The sequence below is a fragment of the Aulonocara stuartgranti genome (assembly GCF_965226115.1).
Source record: "Aulonocara stuartgranti genome assembly, chromosome: 18".
Classification (NCBI taxonomy): Eukaryota; Metazoa; Chordata; class Actinopteri; order Cichliformes; family Cichlidae; genus Aulonocara; species Aulonocara stuartgranti.
Window position 1 is genome coordinate 31,758,776 of NC_138954.1, and position 22,658 is coordinate 31,781,433.

Here is a 22,658-nt window from a genome sequence, read left to right on the forward strand (position 1 = left end):
CCGAAACAATAAGCTCCGTTGCAGCAGCCTTTCAACGCCTCTCTCTGTCTCGTGCTAGCAAAGTTGACCCAGACAACAAAGTAAAGCTAGTTTTCGGCTACGAGCCCGACACAGAACCCAACGTATTAGCCAGAGGTCCCTTTACTACAGTTTGGAGCCGCGGACCTGTTTTATATACGCCTGGAATAGTTTTCAGGGATTGCTGCAAAAAGTGCAGCCTTACCTAATGTCCACCCTACTGTTACTCATTTTATATTAAAATTAAAAAATCTAGTTTGTATTGGTATCGCAAGTAGCCTTCAGTAATAGTAATAAATCACACAGCAATAGTACATTCATGTAGTTGTAAAAAGCTTGACAATATATTAAGTAGAGCTGGGCGATATGAGATTTTTTCAAATCACGATATGTTTTTTTCATTTCAGGCGATAACGATATATATCACGATATAAGCCAAATAACTATATTTGTAAGATTTAAATGTGCTGTTGCTCACAAGTAAAATGTGAAATAATCAGCAGCTTGTTTTTATTTAAATATTTATTTCCCATAATAAGTTCAACAGGGTAGATGTACTTAAGGAACATGAGACTTTTTCAGATAAATAAAGGCAAATATTGCAAACTACACAAAAGGCAGCCGCTAAAGCGTTTAAGTTTCAAAATAGAACAAACGAAACAGACTAAATTGTCAATTCCACTTAGAAACAAAATATTAATTCTAAAAATAAATCTTAGTTTGTGTTACAGAAGAACAGACAAAACTGACTAACTTTTGTCAATATCAAATAAACTGAGAACTAAAAGGAAATTCTCAATCTCTCCTTGTTGTATAGCTTAGCTTTTCAAACAGTTTTAACAGTTACTTTAGTCTGACAAAAGCCGAATGACGAATTAGCGCTTCCAGTCAGAGACTGAGGCTACGTCCACGCGTACACGGGTATTTTTGAAAACGGAGATTTTCCGTTTTCGTTTTAAAAAAGAATCCCGTCCACACATAAAGGCAGAAATGAAGGAAAACGCTGCTATGAACATGCCAAAGCAGCAGGTGGCGCTAGATTCCTAACCGTGCAGAAATGTTGGCCAATCAGAAGTCTAGAAGCCTCGGTGGGAAAAAGTAAACAAAGCTGGGGCATAGAAGCAGAACCGAGTCGTATGTGTAGACGGACAGAAAAATGTGTGTGTATGTAAGCATTTAAACACTGCAGAGAGTACAATTAACAGTAACAGTATTGTAGAAATTCATTTCACCGAAACAATAACGTGGCACACAGTGTGACGCATGCACCAGTTTATTGTATTTCCAGACTTGCTTTCGGCACAATTTACAGTGCACGCTACTCTATTTTTTGTCAGACTTGAAATAGCCGAAATACCTTCACACTACGGAACTTCTATGGCTCTTCCGTTCGACAATCTCTCCGGCGTTGGAACCATCATCTGTTTTCTCTTCGGTCACGCTCGGTTGATTTTTCTAGTCGGCACACTCATTTCCTCCATTACGCGCTGGCTCCATTACCCGCTGGCTGCTTCCCAAACAAACCCACGTGCGGCTTGGCACTTGTGCTGTATGTAACAAGTCACGCGACGTGACGCTGCAGCTGTGATTGGTTCGGCTCTGCGCTACTTAATTTAGAGGACAAGAGCGGCGAGGTCTATCGCGATAGCTTAATTTCTCTATCGAGTAAAAGTTATATCGCGATACATATCGTTATCGTTCTATCGCCCAGCTCTAATATTAAGTAATCTAAAGTATTCCGAATACGTTACTCTCATTGAGTAACGTATTCTGAATACGTTACAAAATACATTTTGGGGCACAATTAATGTAGCACCATCCACGTGCTATATTGCTAGTTGTTAAGTGTAGTTGCACGTTTAGAGCAGCTGAGCTATTTGTATGTAGCTCTGCACACAGGAAGAGAGAGGCACCATGGAGTTTATTACCCGCTTCCAACATGAAGACAAACTAATCTGTATATATAGCAGCAGGAGAACAGAAATCATATTTAACCTTATTTACATGGAACAGTGAATGACTGTTAACTTGCCGACTTAAGTGTTTAGATATCAAATGAACAGATGAAGCAGATAAACAAAATACAAGAGAAAATTTCATATAAATCATTTTGCATGTTGATAAAAAAAGGTTAACTGGAACAGTAGGCTAATAGAGACCATAGCAGTTAATGAATTTAGTTTTTTATCACATGAATAGACCTGCTGGGGGAGTCAACCTAGTCTATAAATACACTGCCAGAAACATGTATTTAATGAGCAATTATAATTATCTTCTTCACTATGAATGTCTTTGAACATTAAATGCAGTTAAAATGAAAAACAAATAGAATACTGAAATGTAAAAACCATCTTGTAGACTGTTTTTCTTCTAGTGGCTTGCCTGTGACATGCAGTGACATTAAAACCCTTTGTTCTTTACTGCTGTCTGTGATGTAGGACAAATAAAAGCTATTGTGAAAGAAAGGGCTTCACAGGAGGAAGTGTTGTGCAGATAAGAGAGAGAAATAAGGAAGTAAAAGGCCCTGCATACAAATAGGATGCTCTGTGTAAATATAATGTTTTATTCTCATAGTATATGAGTTGCCCTGATATAAAGTATAGAGTAATATTTCCTGTTGTGAAAGTTATGTAACGTGCTTTAACAAATGTCAGTCACACAGTGACTTAAAATGGCAGGATCAAAATTCTAGATTCAGCATATCAAATTTGCAAACAACAAATACTAATATCTGTCATTCTGAAAATGTCAAATTCTGAAATAATAGGGTTGTTTTATGGTGACTGGCAAAGACAGTCACTGTTAAATCACCTCATCTCTGCTTGTGTATGATGGACATGGACAGTAATAAAACAGAAGTGTGTTTACGGCCCTCTTACTCAGGCAGGTTGCAGGATTTTCAATGTCTGAAGAAGATGGCAAACAGATAGTTGACTGGCAGCCAGCCAGCAATCTGCTACCTCCATCTTTACTTATTGTGTCCTTGCCGGCTTTCCGTTATGTGTTTGCTGTGTTTGATTATGGTTTGTTGACATTGTTGCTCTTGCTTTTTGTTCTCTCCAGCTGGATGGGGACACCATGTTCCTGGGTATGCCAGAACCAGGCCTTGACTTCGCCTCAACCAATCAGGTGTGTGTTTATGAGACTGTGTGTGTGCGTTCATTTGTGTGTAGAGACAGAGTGTGCCCTGTGAAGTTGTTTGTTTGACTTTCTGCTTTCAAATCACACTGAGCTGTTCTCTAAATTCCTTTTAAAAGTATGTCAGCAGTAATGTTGGATGTTCCATATTTTATTGAATATGGTTACTAATGAGAAACCGTAATCAGAACGCATAGAGTGCATTTTGAGAAAGTTGCAGCTTCTCTGACGTGCAGCCAAATTATCTTGGGGATATCTTGCACCATGGATCAGTGTAACATGGTGACTTCATGGGATGAGTGTTCCCTTTTTTCTAAAATCATGCAGTGTGGTTGTCATTTATCCGGAGTAAACAAAGGCAGCAGGTGTGTGTGTACCGGTTTAGACATCGTTGTGGGGATCAAAAATTGGAAGTTTACTATACTTGTGGGGACCAACAGCCTTTATGGAGACCAAAATCCCGGTACACACAAGTTGGAAGGCATTTTTGAGACTCCAAATATGGTTTTAGTGTCAGGGTTACCATAAGGTTATGGATAAGTTTAGGGTAGGGGTTAGGGTTAGGCATTCATTTTTGATGGTTAGGGTAAGGGGCTAGGAAAAGCATTATGTCAATGAGATGTCCCCACAAGGATACGACTACACACACGTGTGTGTGTGTGTGTGTGTGTGTGTGTGTGTGTGTGTGTGTGTATTGGGGGAGTTCGATACAGCATAGTATTACAATGTATGTAGCAATGCAGGGATATCAAATATTGATATTTTATTAAATAAATAAAAATGATCTGGGAATATAACAAATGCGCTAATCTTACATACTAAAATCCTGAGATAACGTTAGACAAGCAAACTTACATTAATTTGACTCCACTGAAAACTCAAATTCATATATGTGATTTTAGACAGTTTATCACAGTTAATTGCTGTATTATCAGAAATGGACTGCATGTACTTGCCAACTTGACCCCATTCAGTTTCTCACTGACATCAAACTAACTCTCTTATGACGACATTTATGGCAGATTTTATTGACGGTGTCTGAGAATACTATTTTGGAGTTTAAAAAAAATGAAGTGAGATAACTTTATGTTGTTATGTAAGTCAGATTTGTCTAAGTTTAACTTTCAGGACATAATTTGCAGTTGAAAAATGGTGATAGATTGCAATACATGTTATTGCAATACTTACCATATCACAAATTTTAAAAATCCCAATAATACTGCATTGTGAGTCAGGGTTGCAGCTATCGATTATTTAAGTAATCGAGTAATCTATCAATTGTCTTATTAATGAGCAATAATAAATATTCAAAAGAGAAGAAACACTGGTGTTTCAGAATGAACTGCTCATTGGTTTCCATTTTAGAGATTACAGTGTTTTATAATTGTATACAACGTGTAAAAACAAACAAACAAACAAAAACAACACTTTCATTGTATTTATCATTTTACATTTATTAATGTATCAAAATAATTTTTTTACTTCAAAAATATGTAAATAATCTCAAGTACATTAAAAGATCAGATTTAAATAAAATAAGATAAATGCAATCTAAACTGCAGCATGCAGAAATGTAGCTTTACTATGTGATCTTGGAAGGTTTTCTGACATTAATAGGAGGAGTGCGTGCATGTGTGCTCGTGTGTGTGTGTCACTGTTTGAATATACATAAGTTGGGTAGATTAGTTTACTAAGAGGGGGAAGTAGAGATTTAGGGATTAGTTTGAAAAACCAATGAGACAAAGCAAGTCGTATCACCTGTATTCAAAGTTGTTATAAGGGAACTCGTGATGCAGACTACTTTGTAAACAGCTGCACTTTGCACAGCAGGGCATCACGGGAGAAGAGAAAAAGGCCTCATATATATATATATATATATATATATATATATATATATATATATATATATATACACACACATACATACAGTGGGGCAAAGAAGTATTTAGTCAGCCACCGATTGTGCAAGTTCCCCCACTTAAAATGATGACAGAGGTCAGTAATTTGCACCAGAGGTACACTTCAACTGTGAGAGACAGAATGTGAAAAAAAAATCCATGAATTCACATGGTAGGATTTGTAAAGAATTTATTCGTAAATCAGGGTGGAAAATAAGTATTTGGTCACCTCAAACAAGGAAAATCTCTGGCTCTCACAGACCTGTAACGTCTTCTGTAAGAAGCTTTTCTGTCCCCCACTCGTTACCTGTATGAATGGCACCTGTTTGAACTCATCATCTGTATAAAAGACACCTGTCCACAGCCTCAAACAGTCAGACTCCAAACTCCGCCATGGCCAAGACCAAAGAGCTTTCGAAGGACACCAGGAAAAGTATTGTAGACCTGCACCAGACTGGGAAGAGTGAATCTACAATAGGCAAGCAGCTTGGTGTGAAAAAATCAACTGTGGGAGCAATCATCAGAAAATGGAAGACATACAAGACCACTGATAATCTCCCACGATCTGGGGCTCCACGCAAGATCTCATCCCGTGGGGTCAAAATGATCATGAGAACGGTGAGCAAAGATCCCAGAACCACACGGGGGCACCTGGTGCATGACCTGCAGAGAGCTGGGACCAAAGTAACAAAGGTCACCATCAGTAACACACTACAACGGCAGGGAATCAAATCCCGCAGTGCCAGACGTGTTCCGCTGCTGAAGCCAGTGCATGTCCAGGCCCGTCTGAAGTTTGCCAGAGAGCACATGGATGATACAGCAGAGGATTGGGAGAATGTCATGTGGTCAGATGAAACCAAAGTAGAACTTTGTGGTATAAACTCAACTCGTCGTGTTTGGAGGACGAAGAATACTGAGTTGCATCCCAAGAACACCATACCTACTGTGAAGCATGGGGGTGGAAACATCATGCTATGGGGCTGTTTTTCTGCCAAGGGGACAGGACGACTGACCCGTGTTAAGGACAGAATGAATGGGGCCATGTATCGTGAGATTTTGAGCCAAAACCTCCTTCCATCAGTGAGAACTTTGAAGATGAAACGAGGCTGGGTCTTCCAACATGACAATGATCCAAAACACACCGCCCGGGCAACAAAGGAGTGGCTCCGTAAGAAGCATTTGAAAGTCCTGGAGTGGCCTAGCCAGTCTCCAGACCTCAACCCCATAGAAAATCTGTGGCGGGAGTTGAAAGTCCGTGTTGCTCGGCGACAGCCCCAAAACATCACTGCTCTCGAGAAGATCTGCATGGAGGAATGGGCCAAAATACCAGCTACTGTGTGTGCAAACCTGGTAAAGACCTATAGTAAACGTTTGACCTCTGTTATTGCCAACAAAGGTTATGTTACAAAGTATTGAGTTGTATTTTTGTTATTGACCAAATACTTATTTTCCACCCTGATTTACCAATAAATTCTTTACAAATCCTACCATGTGGATTCATGGATTTTTTTTTTCACATTCTGTCTCTCACAGTTGAAGTGTACCTCTGGTGCAAATTACTGACCTCTGTCATCATTTTAGGTGGGGGAACTTGCACAATCGGTGGCTGACTAAATACTTCTTTGCCCCACTGTATATATATACATATGCAGTTTTCTCACTACGCTCTCTTTGTAAATACCAACGGTATGTTTCTTTACGCCAAAACCCAAATTGCACTGGCACAGCACCCCTATAGAAAAATTATTTTAATCAACTAATTGTCACTGTCAATCAGAAGTATTTGCTGGTAATCTTAAATGTGGGAATAATTGTTTTTCTTTGTCTTCTGTGATACAAACTTCAAATCCTTGAGTTTTAGATTTGTGGGGGGAAAAAGCGCTATGAAGGGTCTGCTTTCATTTAAATTTCAACTTACCTGAAAATATGGTCATGAAAAATGGGAAAATTTCCACTAGAGAACAATTGTTCATTATATAAAGTGAGATCAACATAGTAAACATCAGCTGTTACAAGATAACTTAGCAACAGCCCTAGAACAGTACACTGCACAGACTACACAGCAAGTGGGTGTTGCTGCTTTTGAAAGTACACTTCAAGCTCCTAAGGGAAGCCTAGGATGTGTGTTTGTTAGTGCAGAATTACCTCACCACCAAGCAAAGCCTATATTAATAAGATGCACTACTATAGATACATTATTCATAGAGTACAATATAGAGAATATTGTGCAGTAAAGAAATACATGATTTGATGTTTTATTCATAGTGTTTTGCCATAAGAAGATGGGGAGTTGTGTGTGTGGAATAAGAATTTATGGCTTTATTATTGAATCACCACTGCCTTTATAAAGGCAGGTTGTTGTGATGAATGGAACCAATTTCAGTCAAGTCTGACCCTCATCCTTGTCATTTTTGGAAATGTTAATGGAGTGGCAGTAATGTTAGTGTATTAATGCAGAAACAGGGAGAAAGACAGGTGAATCAGTGCTTTGGAAGGCATAAAAATAATACGTGTAGGTTTGCAGTCTAAAGGTATTGTGATTTTTTTTTTTCTACAGAAAATTCTACATGAAAGAATTGGTAATGTAAAGAATTGGTAACGGTAAAAAAAAGTAAAGGTGACTAATTGTTGAATTCATTTCACTGATTAGCCTATGAAATAAATTCATAGACTAATCAACTAGTATGGGTAAGACAAGACATCGATGCAGAAATATAATGCGTTGGCTTCCTGTTCCGCTTTACAAAATCACTGTAATGTGATGCCATCTAATTATGGACACTGCAGTGATGAGGAAAGCGAGGATGGTGTTTACCATCACATGCTTATATTTATTGTAGAAAACTTTAAATAATGTGAAAATTGACACTCTTCAAACATTAATTGGTCTGGAATCTCATGCCCATGGGAATTTTTTTTTGTACATCATTCATGCGTATACAAAACGTTTTTGTGTAAGAGAGTAGCTGTATAATGATTAGTAACTGCAACTTGATTTCTGAATTTAGAAATCTTCACATTACTGCTTTACAGACAAATGCACCCAGCACTGATTTAAGAGTTACATTCTGATTCCTACAGTAGTTAGTCTAACAGGAACAAAACACTCAGAAAACACGCACTGGTCAAACATTATCTGTTCTATCTTAATGTAGCTGCGAGCCATTTGAAGCTGTCTCAGTAACCAAATGGTATTTTAAATGCCTCTGACATGTGTGGAACTTTGTGCTCTCTATGACCTTTCACATGTACATTGTCTTCTTTTGATGCAGGTTAAAGTTCACATACATGCTGTTAATACTTCCACGCAGTGCAGCAGAATTTTATGAGAAGTCATCTGACCCTCTTTTCCATGTTGCTGGTTTACAACATCATGGAACAGATGATTATATATATATCATCTGATAATGGTGCTAGGTGTTAAAACCCCCCCCAAAACAAAACAAAAGAAAACTCACTTTAAACCTCATGGTAGTGCTAGAGGAAAAGTCAGGGCATCAGCAAAGTCATGAAGATTCGTGGGCTGATACAGAATATCAAGCATAACAGCACAGAGGCAAATAAAAGGGTGGGAAAAACTAAACTGCTGAGTGAAGTAAATGTACCAGTATGATACAAGAAGTACAATTTATAGAAAAACTGACCTGCAAATCCAAGAGTATGGAGGATGTATTCGAGAAAAGATGGATTTATATCATGAAAATAACTTTCTTTACAGTATGTGATAATGTGAACATGTTTTTATCCAATAACAAATTAGTTTTTGGTCGGTGGTTGTTGTGTTAGCAGGAGAGTTTGAAATGTGAGTGCATAGAAATGAATCACAGCAGCACAGTGGTGTTAAAAAGAACGTGGTGATCGCCACATTTACTCAAAGTGACTAGCCTGTTTGTAGCACTGTGTCACAATGATGTTTTTATGTGTTTGTCTCGGTCTCATTGCAGCTGTGCAGCACCGGGTAACCTTTTCTTATCGGGGATTAGCTGTGGAGGAAACAAACAAGCAATTTATTTACAGCTTCTCTTTCTCTCTTTCTGCTCCTTCTATCACCTCGGTATCATTGCAGCCCAACTTTCACATAAAGCAAAGCAATATTAGCCATTTATAAAGACAGAACTTTACTTGTGTTTTCCTCTGTATGAGTGAAAACTTGATCTCTCTCTCTCTCTGTCTCTGTGTGTGTCTCTTGCTTTCTCCTTGCTGCTTTTCATGACCTTTTGATTTGACCTCTGACCTCCCTCTGACCTCTGGGCCCATTTGAATTTGTATTTGTCTTTGTGATTCTTCCCACAGTTTCGTGTGCCACATCCCCCTCACCCTCTCAGCAAGGTGACACCACCCTCACAGCACTGGAGGAGAGACGCACACATGGCCGAAACACATCGCCTGCCCTGGGTGAATGTTCATACAGACACACACCTCTACATGCACAAAACCAAACACTTCCAGGTGTCCACAGAAAACTGTACCAAGTAAAAGCATTGACTGCAGATTATTTGGAATTTAGCATTTCACATCTGTAACGCTTGCGCAAAATCAGATGAGAATTTATGCAGCTGAAGTGTTGGTATCATTGCAGCACTATCTCTTTGTCAAAGCCTGCAATACCCAGAATTCAACTGGAGTTGCACATTATGCTTACAGCAACTAAGTTAGGTGGAAGGCATTTGCCCCAATTTCTAGTAAACTCACGCCCAGATTGAAGTCAGTTTGAATTTTTAGACTTCACTTGTACATGATATTTATTTTATTAAACGAACAGACTGACCAGAAATTGGTGAGTTCCCAAACTGTGACGCTTTGGCTTACACTAGCCAACCTTGTGGGAAAAGTCATTCTAATCATTTAAACCTTAATGCACACCTGATCTCTGGGATCAATATGTTTGCACCTACAGTTGTACATTGATGCTGCTTATTTTTATTTTCCATGTCTGATGGTGGTGCAGTTAAGTATGACTTAACAGCCTCTAATCATAGTATTAGTCAAAGGTCATTAATTGTGGTTAAACCATGCACTTTGTACGTTGTATTGTGCGTATTTTGACCTGGTCTAAGGAAAAATCAGCTTTTATTCATCATATGAGGTATATAGTCATAATATATATTTACTGATGCAGCAAGATATGGTTTAGTGAGTGCATCTGAGACAAAAACAACAAAAACAGTCTCTGTACATCTCGTATAATTTAGCTTTCATGTGCTTTCATGAAAATCTGAGCTGTGTATCATACAAAAGAGGTTTGATGTTTATTATTAGATAGCTTTAACCTTGACCTTTAGGTTTTGTCTGTTCAGTTTACACAACAAACACTATAATCAAAGAGTCTGACAGATTTGTTTTCTTGTCTTTTTTACCTTTGTTAGTTCATGGTTTTATTCATTTATTTATTTATTTTTATATTACATTTTATTTTAAGATATCAGTTTGTTTCCAGTAAAACTCGTCAACATATCTTCATGCAACATTTCTCTTCAGTCTGTGTTTTGCAGTGTGGAAAATCATGATGTATCAGTGAATTACAAATTTAATATGTCAGTGGAAGATATGTCGGGGCACCAAGTCTTCCAAAATCTAAAAAACACTTTTGTTTCGATGTTCTTTGCTTTGTCTGTTTCTCTTTCTCTTAAACAAGCTCCCACGTTTTATCAGGAAGACAACTGACTGAGAAATTCAGCATTCATAAAACCATACTGTAGCTTCTGTGTGAGTGTGTTTACATCCAGCTCTCAGAGGATACAGTCAGTGTATGTGTATCTCTTCAGTTTACTCTGCACAATCAATTTAAACATCATCTTTCTACAAGCACTATTTTTTTTTATGAAGACACAGGAAAGAATCACAGCACAGTGGAATCATTTTCTGTAAATCCCCACCCACGTACACCAGGGCTTTATGCATCGCACACTGCTGTATAGCTGCTGTAACAGCTGGCCACTAGTGGACATTAAAAAACTCTAATTACCACCCCACCATGTGTCAGTAGAATTTTAATTCTATGATTTTTGGCCTTCAGTGATAATGAATAAGGGATAAAATTAGATTTTCATTTTAAACCTGGTGCACTTTCACCTCTATCTAAAAGCCCAAATTCACTCACTGTTTGTCTCCGGATCATCAAGGGTCTTGTCTGGTCCAGTTTTGGCTGTATGTGTTTGAGGTGTTGGTTGGCTGTTGACCGACTATCTGTGTGACTACTGTGCATGTATGCAAGGGCAACAGGTAATCCACCATGGCCCTAATCACCCCACTCTAGAGACTGTAGGCCACCAAAGACTTGCAGGAAGCAACTGCTCCAGCTGCATAATTGGCTTTACAGTGAAACAGCCATTAATCGGAGTCTGATTTCTTATGAGACCTTGATATATGACCTTGTGTCCCCCACCACCTTCACCTTCTGTTTCTACCATTTATTTGTTTTTCATGTTAATTAGGCTACATTTAAAGTTCAAGGCAATCAACTGTTAAAAGGCACATTTTGTAAAGTTCATTAACGACATGATTGTTAAGTAAATGAATAACTGTAGTAAAATAATCATGATTATATTTTTATTTTGCTATAATCCATCAGTCCTAGAACAGGTCTTATGAAGGATAAATCCCGTTTTTAAAACTTTTGGTTCAAACTATCATCAAAGGACAGAGACAACACTGAGTGTCTACAGTCGTCTGTAAAACATAGTTGTGGTTTGGGGCTTCATTCCAGCGAGTGCTTTTGCAGATCTTGTCAATATTGATGAAATAATGATTGCATGTACCATCAGATTTGGATGCACCATGGAATACAATCTGGAAAGTGTCTGATTGACAACAACTTCATTTTTCAGCAGGACAATGATCTGAAAAAACACACAGCCAATGGAATAAAAGCGTACCTGGATAGATTACCATCAGTTAAGAACTGACATCCCCTGGAACCAGACCTTAACATTATTGATATAACATATATAACATTATCTTGACGGAGAACAGAACAGCCAAAGAAGAGCTTTTGGAAAGAAAGCTTGCCTAAGATCAGAATCTGTGCTGAAGAATAAAAGTGGTCATACTGAATATTGACTTTTAAGCAACTCACAGTATTGTAAATTTAAGAAATTTCTAACTGAATGCCCATTGGATACTTCACAAATCAGCAACCTGTCTGCAGCAGATGTATTTGATAACCTCCTTCTGTAAATGCTGGCAACATATTACTCATGTGCTTTTTTTTAATTTTATGAAATCGACATGGAGTTGTGAGACATGCATTTGTAACACGAACACTACATGTGGGAAAGGACTTAATCCTGACTACATTAGTCTTTCTAGGAGCTCCCATTGCACAAGGAACAGTCTATTGTACTACCAACATGAATGGAAGAGAGAAGGAGAAGAATAATTTATGCAGAAGTTGAAGGAATGACAGAGTTGGAGAGGGAGGGAGAGAGGCAGACAGACAAGCAGTATAATTTATGCACAGCTCAGAGCTCAACAGTGTAACAGTGATCCAAGAAAACGGACCATTCGGCTTGATGGTTGCCCGATAAACCCAATACGCTTGTAGGGCTATGTAGTTGGTCACACAGGTTTTAGTAAAATTACTGCACTAGATCAAGTTTTACTTAATGGTTTGGTATGTAAAGTTTTGTTTTATTTTAATGTAGAAGTGTCACGTACTCTCGCAACTTTAACAACATTCTTGCAAGATTTAGCTAATTTTCCCTTGTGGGTTATTTTTAAAAAGAAATCACCTCACAAAAGTCCACAGACAGCATAGGCAAGAACTGCTTTCAGAAATCGAGACACACCTTAGTCAGGTGAGACTGATGATAAAATGATAACATAATGCCTCCCGAAACTGTTATAGTTGTGCCATTTATAATTAAGCTATAGTTGAACTGCACTTGACCACACATGCACTGTAAACAATAAAATGGGTGTGGGGCTGATCACAGACAAGATGTGGGAAATGTACTATTTGTGAAATGTTGTTAAAACATAGAATATAATGATATTCATCGTAAGCAGAGTGTAAGCTGTGGAGAACCATGAATAGTTTGAAAAGTTGCAGAGAAACAGATGGATGAGTACAACAGTGAAAATGAGTGGTACATTTCTTTAATTAGATGCTAAAGTTACATGTTGGTTGTTGATCCTCTTTAACAATAATTAAAGGCTAACATTTCAGATTAAATTACTAAGTCACAGAACATTAACAGTGCAGTTGATTTGCATTATGTGAGGTACTGTATCCTGTTATATGTCATTACTGATCTTTCATTTATTCAGTTATTTATCATTTATTTTCATTTTCACATTTCCCTAAATTATCTTCCAATTGTCTCTCGTCTATAGAGCCCGATTATTTTCATTTTGGCTTCACAGATTTACTGTTTCTGACCAGATTTTGGTCAATTAAAACATTGTTGTCCATAATTTTATTTAATGAAATAGCTTGGTAACATTTCAGTATGGCTAGCGACTGTGTTTGTTGTTTTAGTACAGTTTACTGAAAACTGAATTGCATTTATTTTGGGACTATTCAGAGTTGTGCTCTAGATTGTATTTACAGCAACAGGACAGAGCCAAAATAAGTATCAGAGAATAAATGGCGTCTCTATTCAATCATGCAAATCTTCAATCCATATTCAACATTTTGATGCTCCTTTAAAGTGCAATTCCCCTTTGGGATTAATAAAACACTCTTTCTATATGCAGCATTTATCTATTTCGCTTCCACCGTATGACACATTGCTTGACTTAATTGCTTTTGCACTGTTTAGAATGTGCAAAAGCATCTTAAAATATGCCCCTGGCACCTCAAACTTTGCTACTCGTGTAAGAAGTTGATAAGTACTCAGGCTGTGAAGTTATGAAAAGACACAGTCAAGACAGCGTTGGTAATGCCAGTGCTGGTGCTACCTCGTAGCCCTTCTAAGCTGATACTGGGATTACATGACACACCCATAAAGACTTATTTAACAAACCTGTTTTGTAGATTGACTGTTGAATTGCAGCCAAATCAAAGTAGTTTTAAATTTGCCTAAAACTGAAAGATGTGAGAGGGAGCGATGCATATCTGCTGTGTTCTGTGACCCAGTGCAGCAGTTTGACTCACTGATGTGAGTTAGCTTTTGTTAGTCTGCACAACAAGCTTCATGGCATATAATATCAGTTGTTGGTTATTAATAAAATATAGAGAACATGAGCACAAAATGAAGGGAAATGAAAGTATTTTTTTCAATTTGTTGATCATTTTGTTTTATTTTTATATCTTGTTTCCTAAATATTAAATTGAAGCGGAAACTTATAAGTGGAACCGTGTTTTAGCACAGTGGCAGTGAGTTCCACAGTGAACCTATACTGTATAACTCATCGTTTAGTTCACAAGTCATGCAACTTGTAACTCAACACTGCATGGGGTTTGAGATACAGCAGAAAAGAGTGAGAGATGAAATGGAAATTGAGGATGAGATTAGGAGAGAGAGCAAAAGAGGGGTGGAAGGAGAGGGATGGTGAGAGATGAAGAGCAAAAAAGTAAGAGATGGAGAGACTGGTGTGGCTAGCCAAGCAGAAAAGACTGTCAGTCTCTATAAAAGATCTCCTCTGTCAGATTAGTATGAGAGGGCTTCTCTAACACTGCCTCTCTCCCTCTCTTTGTCTCTCACTCCTCTTGCATGATTCTCTCACTCATTTCCCTCTTCATGTCTCCCTCTCATGTGTCTTTGCTCTCAGCATAATTTGTTATGATATGGGGACTGCTCCTGTTTTTGTTTTGTTTTTTGGTATGTCAGATTAGCACCTTTGTATTTTTTACACACAAAAACCTGCCTGTGTCTATTCTCTCAGGCAAAATGGGCTTGTACATATAAATTACTGTATTGTTGTGTCACTGAATGAGCAAGTATTTGTTCACGAGGCTTTTCTTTCAAGACGGGGAATATCATTAGCGATAATTAGTCTATGATACAAGCTGTGGCTGACGAAGACAGACTGCATGACACAATACGGAGCTGTAGACTGGAGTCTGAGGAAACAATGGTGTGTAGTTTTTCCACTCGCAGTCATTTAATAACTCTGACAGTAATGTTTTATGACTCTTGTACTCCTATAGACCTCTATGCAATTATTATTGATTTTCTTTAAGTTGTGCACTCTGCTAAAAGCAACATAGCCCAGTCACTTCAAGTTTTAAGTGTTGCCCATCATGTTATGTCAGCTACTCCACACCTGACTTTAACATCCATAACATTTCAGAAAGCTCATAGCAATGTTTGTTTGTTTAATAAGATAATATTAAGAAGCACTAAAACCATGAATTTCAGCATTTCTGGTAAATCAGCTGATCTCAGCGCCAGCCCACAATAGCTGATGGTTTAGTTTATACCCTCCAGCGATCATATCCCGTATTTGCAAGCCACATGGATGCCCACATCTGTTCAAAGTACAGTGTAGATTCAACACTCTAAGGAAACAACGATGGATGGTTGGACTTTTTCCAACACCAATGAAGTGCCCATGAGGCAACAGCAATGTACATTGGCTTAATAAAATTAGAAGTCTAGTTGGCATTAAATAAATGCCTACTTCCCATCACCCCAGCCTCTGAGCCTGGTTCTGTCAGAGGCTGATTCCTATTAAAAGTAATAATAATAATAATAATGGGTTGCATTTATACAGCGCTTTTCGAGACCCCCAAAGCGCTTTACAATTCCACTATTCATTCACACACTGGTGAAGGCAAGCTACAGTTGTAGCCACAGCTGCCCTGGGGCAGACTGACAGAAGCGAGGCTGCCATATCGCGCCATCGGCCCCTCTGGCCAACATCAGTAGGCGGCAGGTGAAGTGTCTTGCCCATGGACACAACGACTGAGACTGTCCGAGCCGGGGGTTTGAACCGGCAACCTTCCGATTACAAGACGAACTACCAACTCTTGAGCCGCGATCGGAAAAAGTGAGGTTTTCCTTCCTGCTGATGCCAATAGCTTTTTCGTAGGGGGGCTTCTTGCCCCCTACGAGCAAAGGGGCAGGACGCTTGTTAGTTCAGGTCAGCCATGAAGTCAAAATCTGATATCATACCAGCAGTCATGAGCTGATGGTGATTTAGCTTTTACACATGTAAGGTGTGCTGTTTAAGCTACTTTACCCTGCCCAATGTTACTGCATACATGCAAGCTTCTTTGCAACCCACCTCCACTGCAGCTTCTATTTTGATGCAATCTTTGTCATGTCTGTTGTCACGGATACCTGCTCTGTTCTGTGCTGGGATCTTGCAGCTGCTCTTTCCGTCTCGTACTTTCCATGTGTGACAGAACAAGGAATCCCTGAGCAGAACCATGTTGCTAATGATGACTCAATATTTTATTGAATACAGTGACCCTGACTAAACTGTATTTGTTTATTTTCATTGTCCTGTCTGTCTTTAGTCATACCCAGTCAGTGGTTTGGGCGATGATGATTTCAACATTCCACCCATCACTCCTCCTACCCTGCCAGATCACATGGTACCCCCTCACCTCCCCCACAACTCCCCGTCTGGACCGTATCACTCTCTGGACCCTCCCTCCAATTCAGCTCCACACCACCCCTACCAGTTGCAGGGCATGGATTTGCCCAGCATGCCTGGTAACCAGGATGGGGCCACTATGTTGAGCCAAGATGGAAGCACATTCAGCCGGGATGGTGGCCCAATGACTAGCACTCTGTCTGTGGTAAGTGGTTCCAAATAAGTCACTGTGTATACACCTGGCATTTATGCTTTACTAGTAGGGAAATACAATTTCAAAGATGGATTTACGAATATAAATACCAGAGTAGCTTCACATGATTCATTTCAAAATCGCCCCTTTACATTTGATGCGAGACCTTGGTGCAGGCACTTTAAGCCAGTTTTGTTCTAATTGGTGTCTACTCACAAACACAAGGTTTGTATGGCTCTTCTTGTGGTTTGTACACACAAGTTCAGATGGAATCAAAAAATGCAGACCTACGCAAAATGAGTCTGAGTAGACTTTTTTTTTCTTTTTCTTTTTTTGGCTGAAGTCTGAGTTCTGTGACTTTACACTGAGGGTTCTGCACACACAAAGCAGGGAGTCAATGTTAAAGGAAAGTCACAATTTGCTGTAACATTGGCCTTAGTACGATGATAGGAACCTATTTGAATTAAAGAATTTAGTGTTTGTTTTTTACTCTTTCCAATTTTATGTCCTTGTGTAGTGTATTTAAGTTATTTTTCAATTCAATTACATTTTTGTAGATTTTTATTTTTTTCTCTCTGATACAAAATCTTTTTTTTCTTTTGACATGTTAGATGGTATTTTACTGTAAAACATATAATCCTCAGCATGGATACAACAGTTCCCTTGTTAGTTGTTATGTATTTACCTTGGAAAAACTGACTGAACTTTTGTTCCAACAACATCTCACATTAAAAGTGAGGTACACACTACATTTGCCCTAGATTTACCATTTACCACTTACCATCAAATCATGCTTGATTAAAAGCATAAACATAATTCACATGATTAAAATCAATTAAATGATAAGAAAATGGATTTTGGATATTTAAATTTTATGTTACTATATATGTGTGTGTGTGTGTGTGTGTGTGTGTACTGTGCTGAAAATGTTTAAAAAGCACACAATGAGGTCACATTACCATGTTTGATGTTGAAAAGTATATGCACACACTCAGATGTAGATTCTCTTTTCATTCACGTATAGTTCGATACCGGGTTTGACAGCACTTAATGAACAAAATATGTTGTGTGGGTGACTAAATTCGGTAATGTGCGGTTGATTGAGTTGGGTGATCAGAGTTTACAGGAACACGACGCATACGGCAGCCACAATCTGAACTGCTGTTTGTGTGACAATGTGAAACTTGAAATCCACTGCCAAGCTTTTCTTTATTTATTGTGTTAGTCAAGATAAACTTGTTGTGACAAATGTGTTTCCATGGATGATCTCAGAGACATTTGTTGATATTTTTAAGTCTTTAAATCAGTTTTGGTTTTTGTATTTAGCCATATTTTGGTCATTCACATGTACATTTAGATGGAGGAGATTTGACCATCGCAATAAAGGGTTTTGCATTTATTTCCCTCTAAAAACCTCTTTAATAATCTAACTACATACCCTTCATACACGGAGTTGTTGCCAAGTCCTAAATATCAGCATCTGTGGATGTTCTTTTCTGGGCTAAATATGTCTGGTCTTCAATGGCTTATAATTAGCCTAAAAAATAATCATCGTAAACTCAGCTGCGTTAGGCCTAAATGTAGCCCAAGATCAGTGTGTGTATTTTTATAGCCCTATTACAACGATGAAATCATATCCCACTCAAGAAAAACAATGACATACTGGAAAGAAAATTTACTCTTTAGGTTTTGAAAAGACTTGCACACAGTCTTGTGCACAGCCTTGGACCCTTATACCAAAAGGGTCCAAGGGTTCAAATCCACTGGCAAGATGGGGCCTTTCTGTGTGGAATCTATGCGTGTGTGTGGGTTCTCTCTGGGTCCTGTATGTTAGGTTAACTGGTAGACTGGCTGTAGGGACGAATAGCTCTCTCTCTCTTTGTGTTAGCACTGCCACAGACTGGTGCCCTGACTCTCAACCTGTAACAGTTGGGATTGGCTCCAGCCCCAACACAACCCTAAATCGGATAAGTGGAAGAAGATGGATGGAAATCTATAAACAAAAACACATGATTGCAAAATTATCTTTTCAATTAGGTACAAAAAGTACAAATGTACTTATTTCAAGGAAATGGAGACTCCAAGAGAGTGAAACTGACAGCTTTATATGTTTTTAACTGTACTCTTTAATGGTTTATTCAGCTTAACTGTGTGAAAGAGGATATTGCCCAGGGCAGTGTTATTTGAAGGCCAATCATGGCAGCTGGTTGAGCTGACATTTTCTTCTTATGTTCAATCTTCGTTTCACAGTAAAGTGAAACTCTTGCTTTTAGCGGTGACATTCACATGTGGCTCACTGTGTGATACAGTAAAGAAATGAAAGCCAGACTCGAGACTCATAGTTATTTGAACTGTCAAAAAAAAAAGGTTGTTCAGAGGAAACAGTATCAGTACTTGTCAGTCTCAGTAATAAAGATTGCTCCAGTGTTTGTTAAGAATGAAACTTTCTCATCTCCCACTCTTGATCTTTCAGCCTTTTTGTCTCTTGTCTCCATATGAAGTGTACCTGCTGTAATATTAAGTATCATTTTGAAGAAACACAGAAAGCTGTCAGCTTTGACTTTAGGTGAATAGACTGTTGTAAATAACTTTTAAATATATTCAGTTTTTTTTCAGATTCAGACTCTTTGATTGTGATTAACCTGCTTGTTAAATGCGGAACAATACAGATAATTATTTTAATGGGCTGAAGGGAATAAAGGTAAGCTCTTATTTCTCAGTCGCTGTCTGTCTCAGTTTCTCCCTTCTCTGTACCTCAGTTTTATATTTTCATGCTAACATACATTTATTGCCAGTCCATGAATTATGGTTGCCTAGCAACCGTGCCTGGCTCAGCCTAATGTTGGGAGGGTGGTAGCAAGAAGGTGTGTGCGTGTGTGAGTGTGTGTGCGTGTGAGTGTGTGTGCGTGTGAGTGTGTGTGTGTGTGTGTGTGTGTGTGTGTGTGTGTGTGTGTGTGTGTGTGTGTGTGTGTGAGAGATTCCTAGGACGGGCAGGACTACTCAGATGCAGTTAACATTCAGATGTGGATGGCTCTGTTTTTATGTTTGGCTGCAGTCTGATTGGAAGTTGTTGCTCTGAATGGTGATTTTGGTGGAACTTGGTTCCAACTCATTCTGTGATATTTACCTTTACGAAACAGCATTTTTCCTTTTGTCTATTGTATAGTGAAGGAACAAGCTGTGAACTCAAATGTATGAACGCAGGAATGAGCACCACTCTGCAGAAATGTGTCGCCCCAAAATTGGGCATTATGAATAAATACAAACAAATCATAAATGATAATACAGATTGCATGATGACATTTACAAGTTTACAAACCCTCTAGTATTTCGAGTTCATTGTGGAGCGCTTCGTACATCTGCTTTATGCGGTGTTGGGAAGTACTATGATATATTTTCCTGAACACCTGTCGCCTGAACAGATATTTCCATCTCAGCTTTTTAATTGGAAATCCAGAAGATGTGCTGCCATCCATATTATTATACACATTTCATATGATGTGGTGCAATGTAATTATTGCTTATCCTAATATTTCAGTTGCAGACACGCAGCAAGATTTCTAAATTTAAAATCTGTTAGACACAACTTACAACTGCTCAGTTGTAAGTCACTGTTCTAATTGAAGCTGCAGCAATTAGTTGATTAATCGATTATAGCTGATGGATGTGTGAAAATTGTTTGTGCAAAAAGGTAAAAATATTTGATGACTTAAGTCTTAAAGATGAGAGTTAGTTGTTCTTCTTCTGGTCTTTCATTTTGGTAACAAGTGAGCTCTAGGATATTATCTGGGGATTTTGCGGTTACTTATTAAAAACATGAATAACAATGAAGGCAACGTTTAGGTGAAGCCTTAATGAAAGCAGTTGTGGGTTGAATTCCAAGCCCCCCCCCCCCCCCCCCCCCCCCCCAAAAAAAAAATATCAGTAGTAAAAATATCAAGTTTTTTTATTGATAAAACATTTAAAATCTGAAAACTTTCCACATTAAATGTGAATGTTTCGCGCATCTACTTGTCCTTGAGTCCCAGTGTCAGTAACCACAAGCAATGGTGCTGGCTTCAACAGGGTTTTACTTCCATATAAAAAAACAGTCTTGATGCCAAACAAAGGGAATATCACTTGTGCCATTTTAAAAATATTTCTTAACTGGGGTTTAATTAACCAGAGTATAAAATGACAAGAAAATGCATATTAAATTGGGTAACACAGACTCTTTGCTTTAATTAAATATGTCAGTCATTGTCACTATGCATTCACTCCCATTTAAGCCCATTTAGCTAGGAAACCCCTTAGATATAGATGTATAGTGATAAACAACACAATCAAAGATCAAATTGATCTTTGGAAAATAACTTTTTAAATACAATCAAGGTTAAAAGAAAGTACACCTTCTATCATTTCTATGATTTTACATTTCAGGACGAAATAAAAAATTATCTTGTCCATAGCAGGTCTTACACTTGGGTAAATACAACATCAGACCAATGACTCATGGTGTATTGCACCACATCATTATTTAGTCAAACAAAGCCAAAATGCAGATTGTGAAAAACTAAGTACAAGTATTCGTCTCTCGCATTTTTTTGGAAGAATTTTGGTCCATTCATCTTTACATTGATGCTTCACTTTGTTTATACGCAGCTTTCTTAAAACCCTTCGCTGACCCTTAAAAATGCATCCCTTTAGAGCCCTGGGGACCATAAATGGTCCCGCCCCAAAAGTGCAATAAAAAGATTATATATTCATATTTTTTTCCACTTTAAATTGGTCAGTCTTTTAAAACTACTTCTCCCTGAAATATTCATATAAAGTTTTAATTATATTTTCGTTGTTTTAACCCTTTAAATCCCAGTTTTATTACATGAGCGCCGTTTTTTAGCCCCAAAAAACAAAAAACTAAATATTTTCCAAAAAAAACATTTGAAGTAATATTTCTTTGTTATTATAATTAGGCCTTTAGATGGACTAAAGATTGGCACCAAAAGTCATTTCGATCGCCTTTTTTTTTTTTTTCAGGACCAGAAAATGGTCTCCAGGCGGCAAATGCTCCTCCTCTAGGCCGAAATAAGTGCATGTTGCCGGGGTAAGTCGCGACGATCACCGGGGCACGATCACCGGGGACTGCTTTTTCCAGCCCACACGTCCGATACCACGTGACAACAAATACGTCATTTCCTGTTGACTAAAAAAAAAAATGCACCCTCTCATGGTCCTAGGGACCGAAAAATGGTCCGCACGATCAGCGGGCGAAGCCGCTGCTGCACGCCGGAAATGAGGCTTCATTTCCCGCAGGTCTGTTACGGCAGCCCGCTGTTTTCCAGCCCGGGGTCAAATGTGGAGCAAGGGCGCCACCCAGTGGACAAATAAAAAAATTACAACTCTAAGGTCTCTTCTGCAACACGGAAATGATACTTAAGCGATCGCCGAGATGCTTACGGTATAAATCCTGCAGTGAAAAATAGCGTTTATAATGGAAGTCAGTGGGGACCAAAAATGGTCCCCAGGGCTCTAAGAGGATGTGTATTGTTAGCTTAGCCACTGAAGCTAATTTAAGGAAGTCAGACTTGAATTTTGAAATGAAATTATGCCAAACTTTTTTTTAGAGAATTTGGCTATATTCCATTCAACACAGTGCAAATGGCTTGTAACTGAAAACCTAAAGGGACCATTTATGGTCCCAGGGCCACACAGGGGTTTTAACCAGCGGCATTCCAATCACGTTGAGATCTTTCTTCCTTGGCATTGCGTTAACACTCACCTGAATGCTCCAAACCTGTAAAATGCCAAAACATTAAGGTGCTCACACTTCCTGATGTTTGCTGCTTAGTGTCTTAACCTCTATGGAAGCAAAGGGTATGGTTAGTTTTTCACATGGTGCTTCTGCATTTTGACTAAATCGTTAAATAAATAATGGCAGGCTGTAA

At 38.5% G+C, this 22,658-nt stretch overlaps 1 protein-coding gene across 1 annotated transcript in view; it reads left to right on the forward strand.

The window, feature by feature from the left end:
• The window catches only part of tox (thymocyte selection-associated high mobility group box), a 64,978-nt gene that overhangs the window by 26,068 nt on the left and 16,252 nt on the right, over positions 1–22,658 (forward strand). The window contains exons 2-4 of the mRNA XM_082513539.1: positions 3,082–3,147; positions 9,348–9,449; positions 16,462–16,746. Coding sequence (XP_082369665.1) covers positions 3,082–3,147; positions 9,348–9,449; positions 16,462–16,746 — 453 coding nt within the window. The remainder of the gene's footprint in view (positions 1–3,081; positions 3,148–9,347; positions 9,450–16,461; positions 16,747–22,658) is intronic.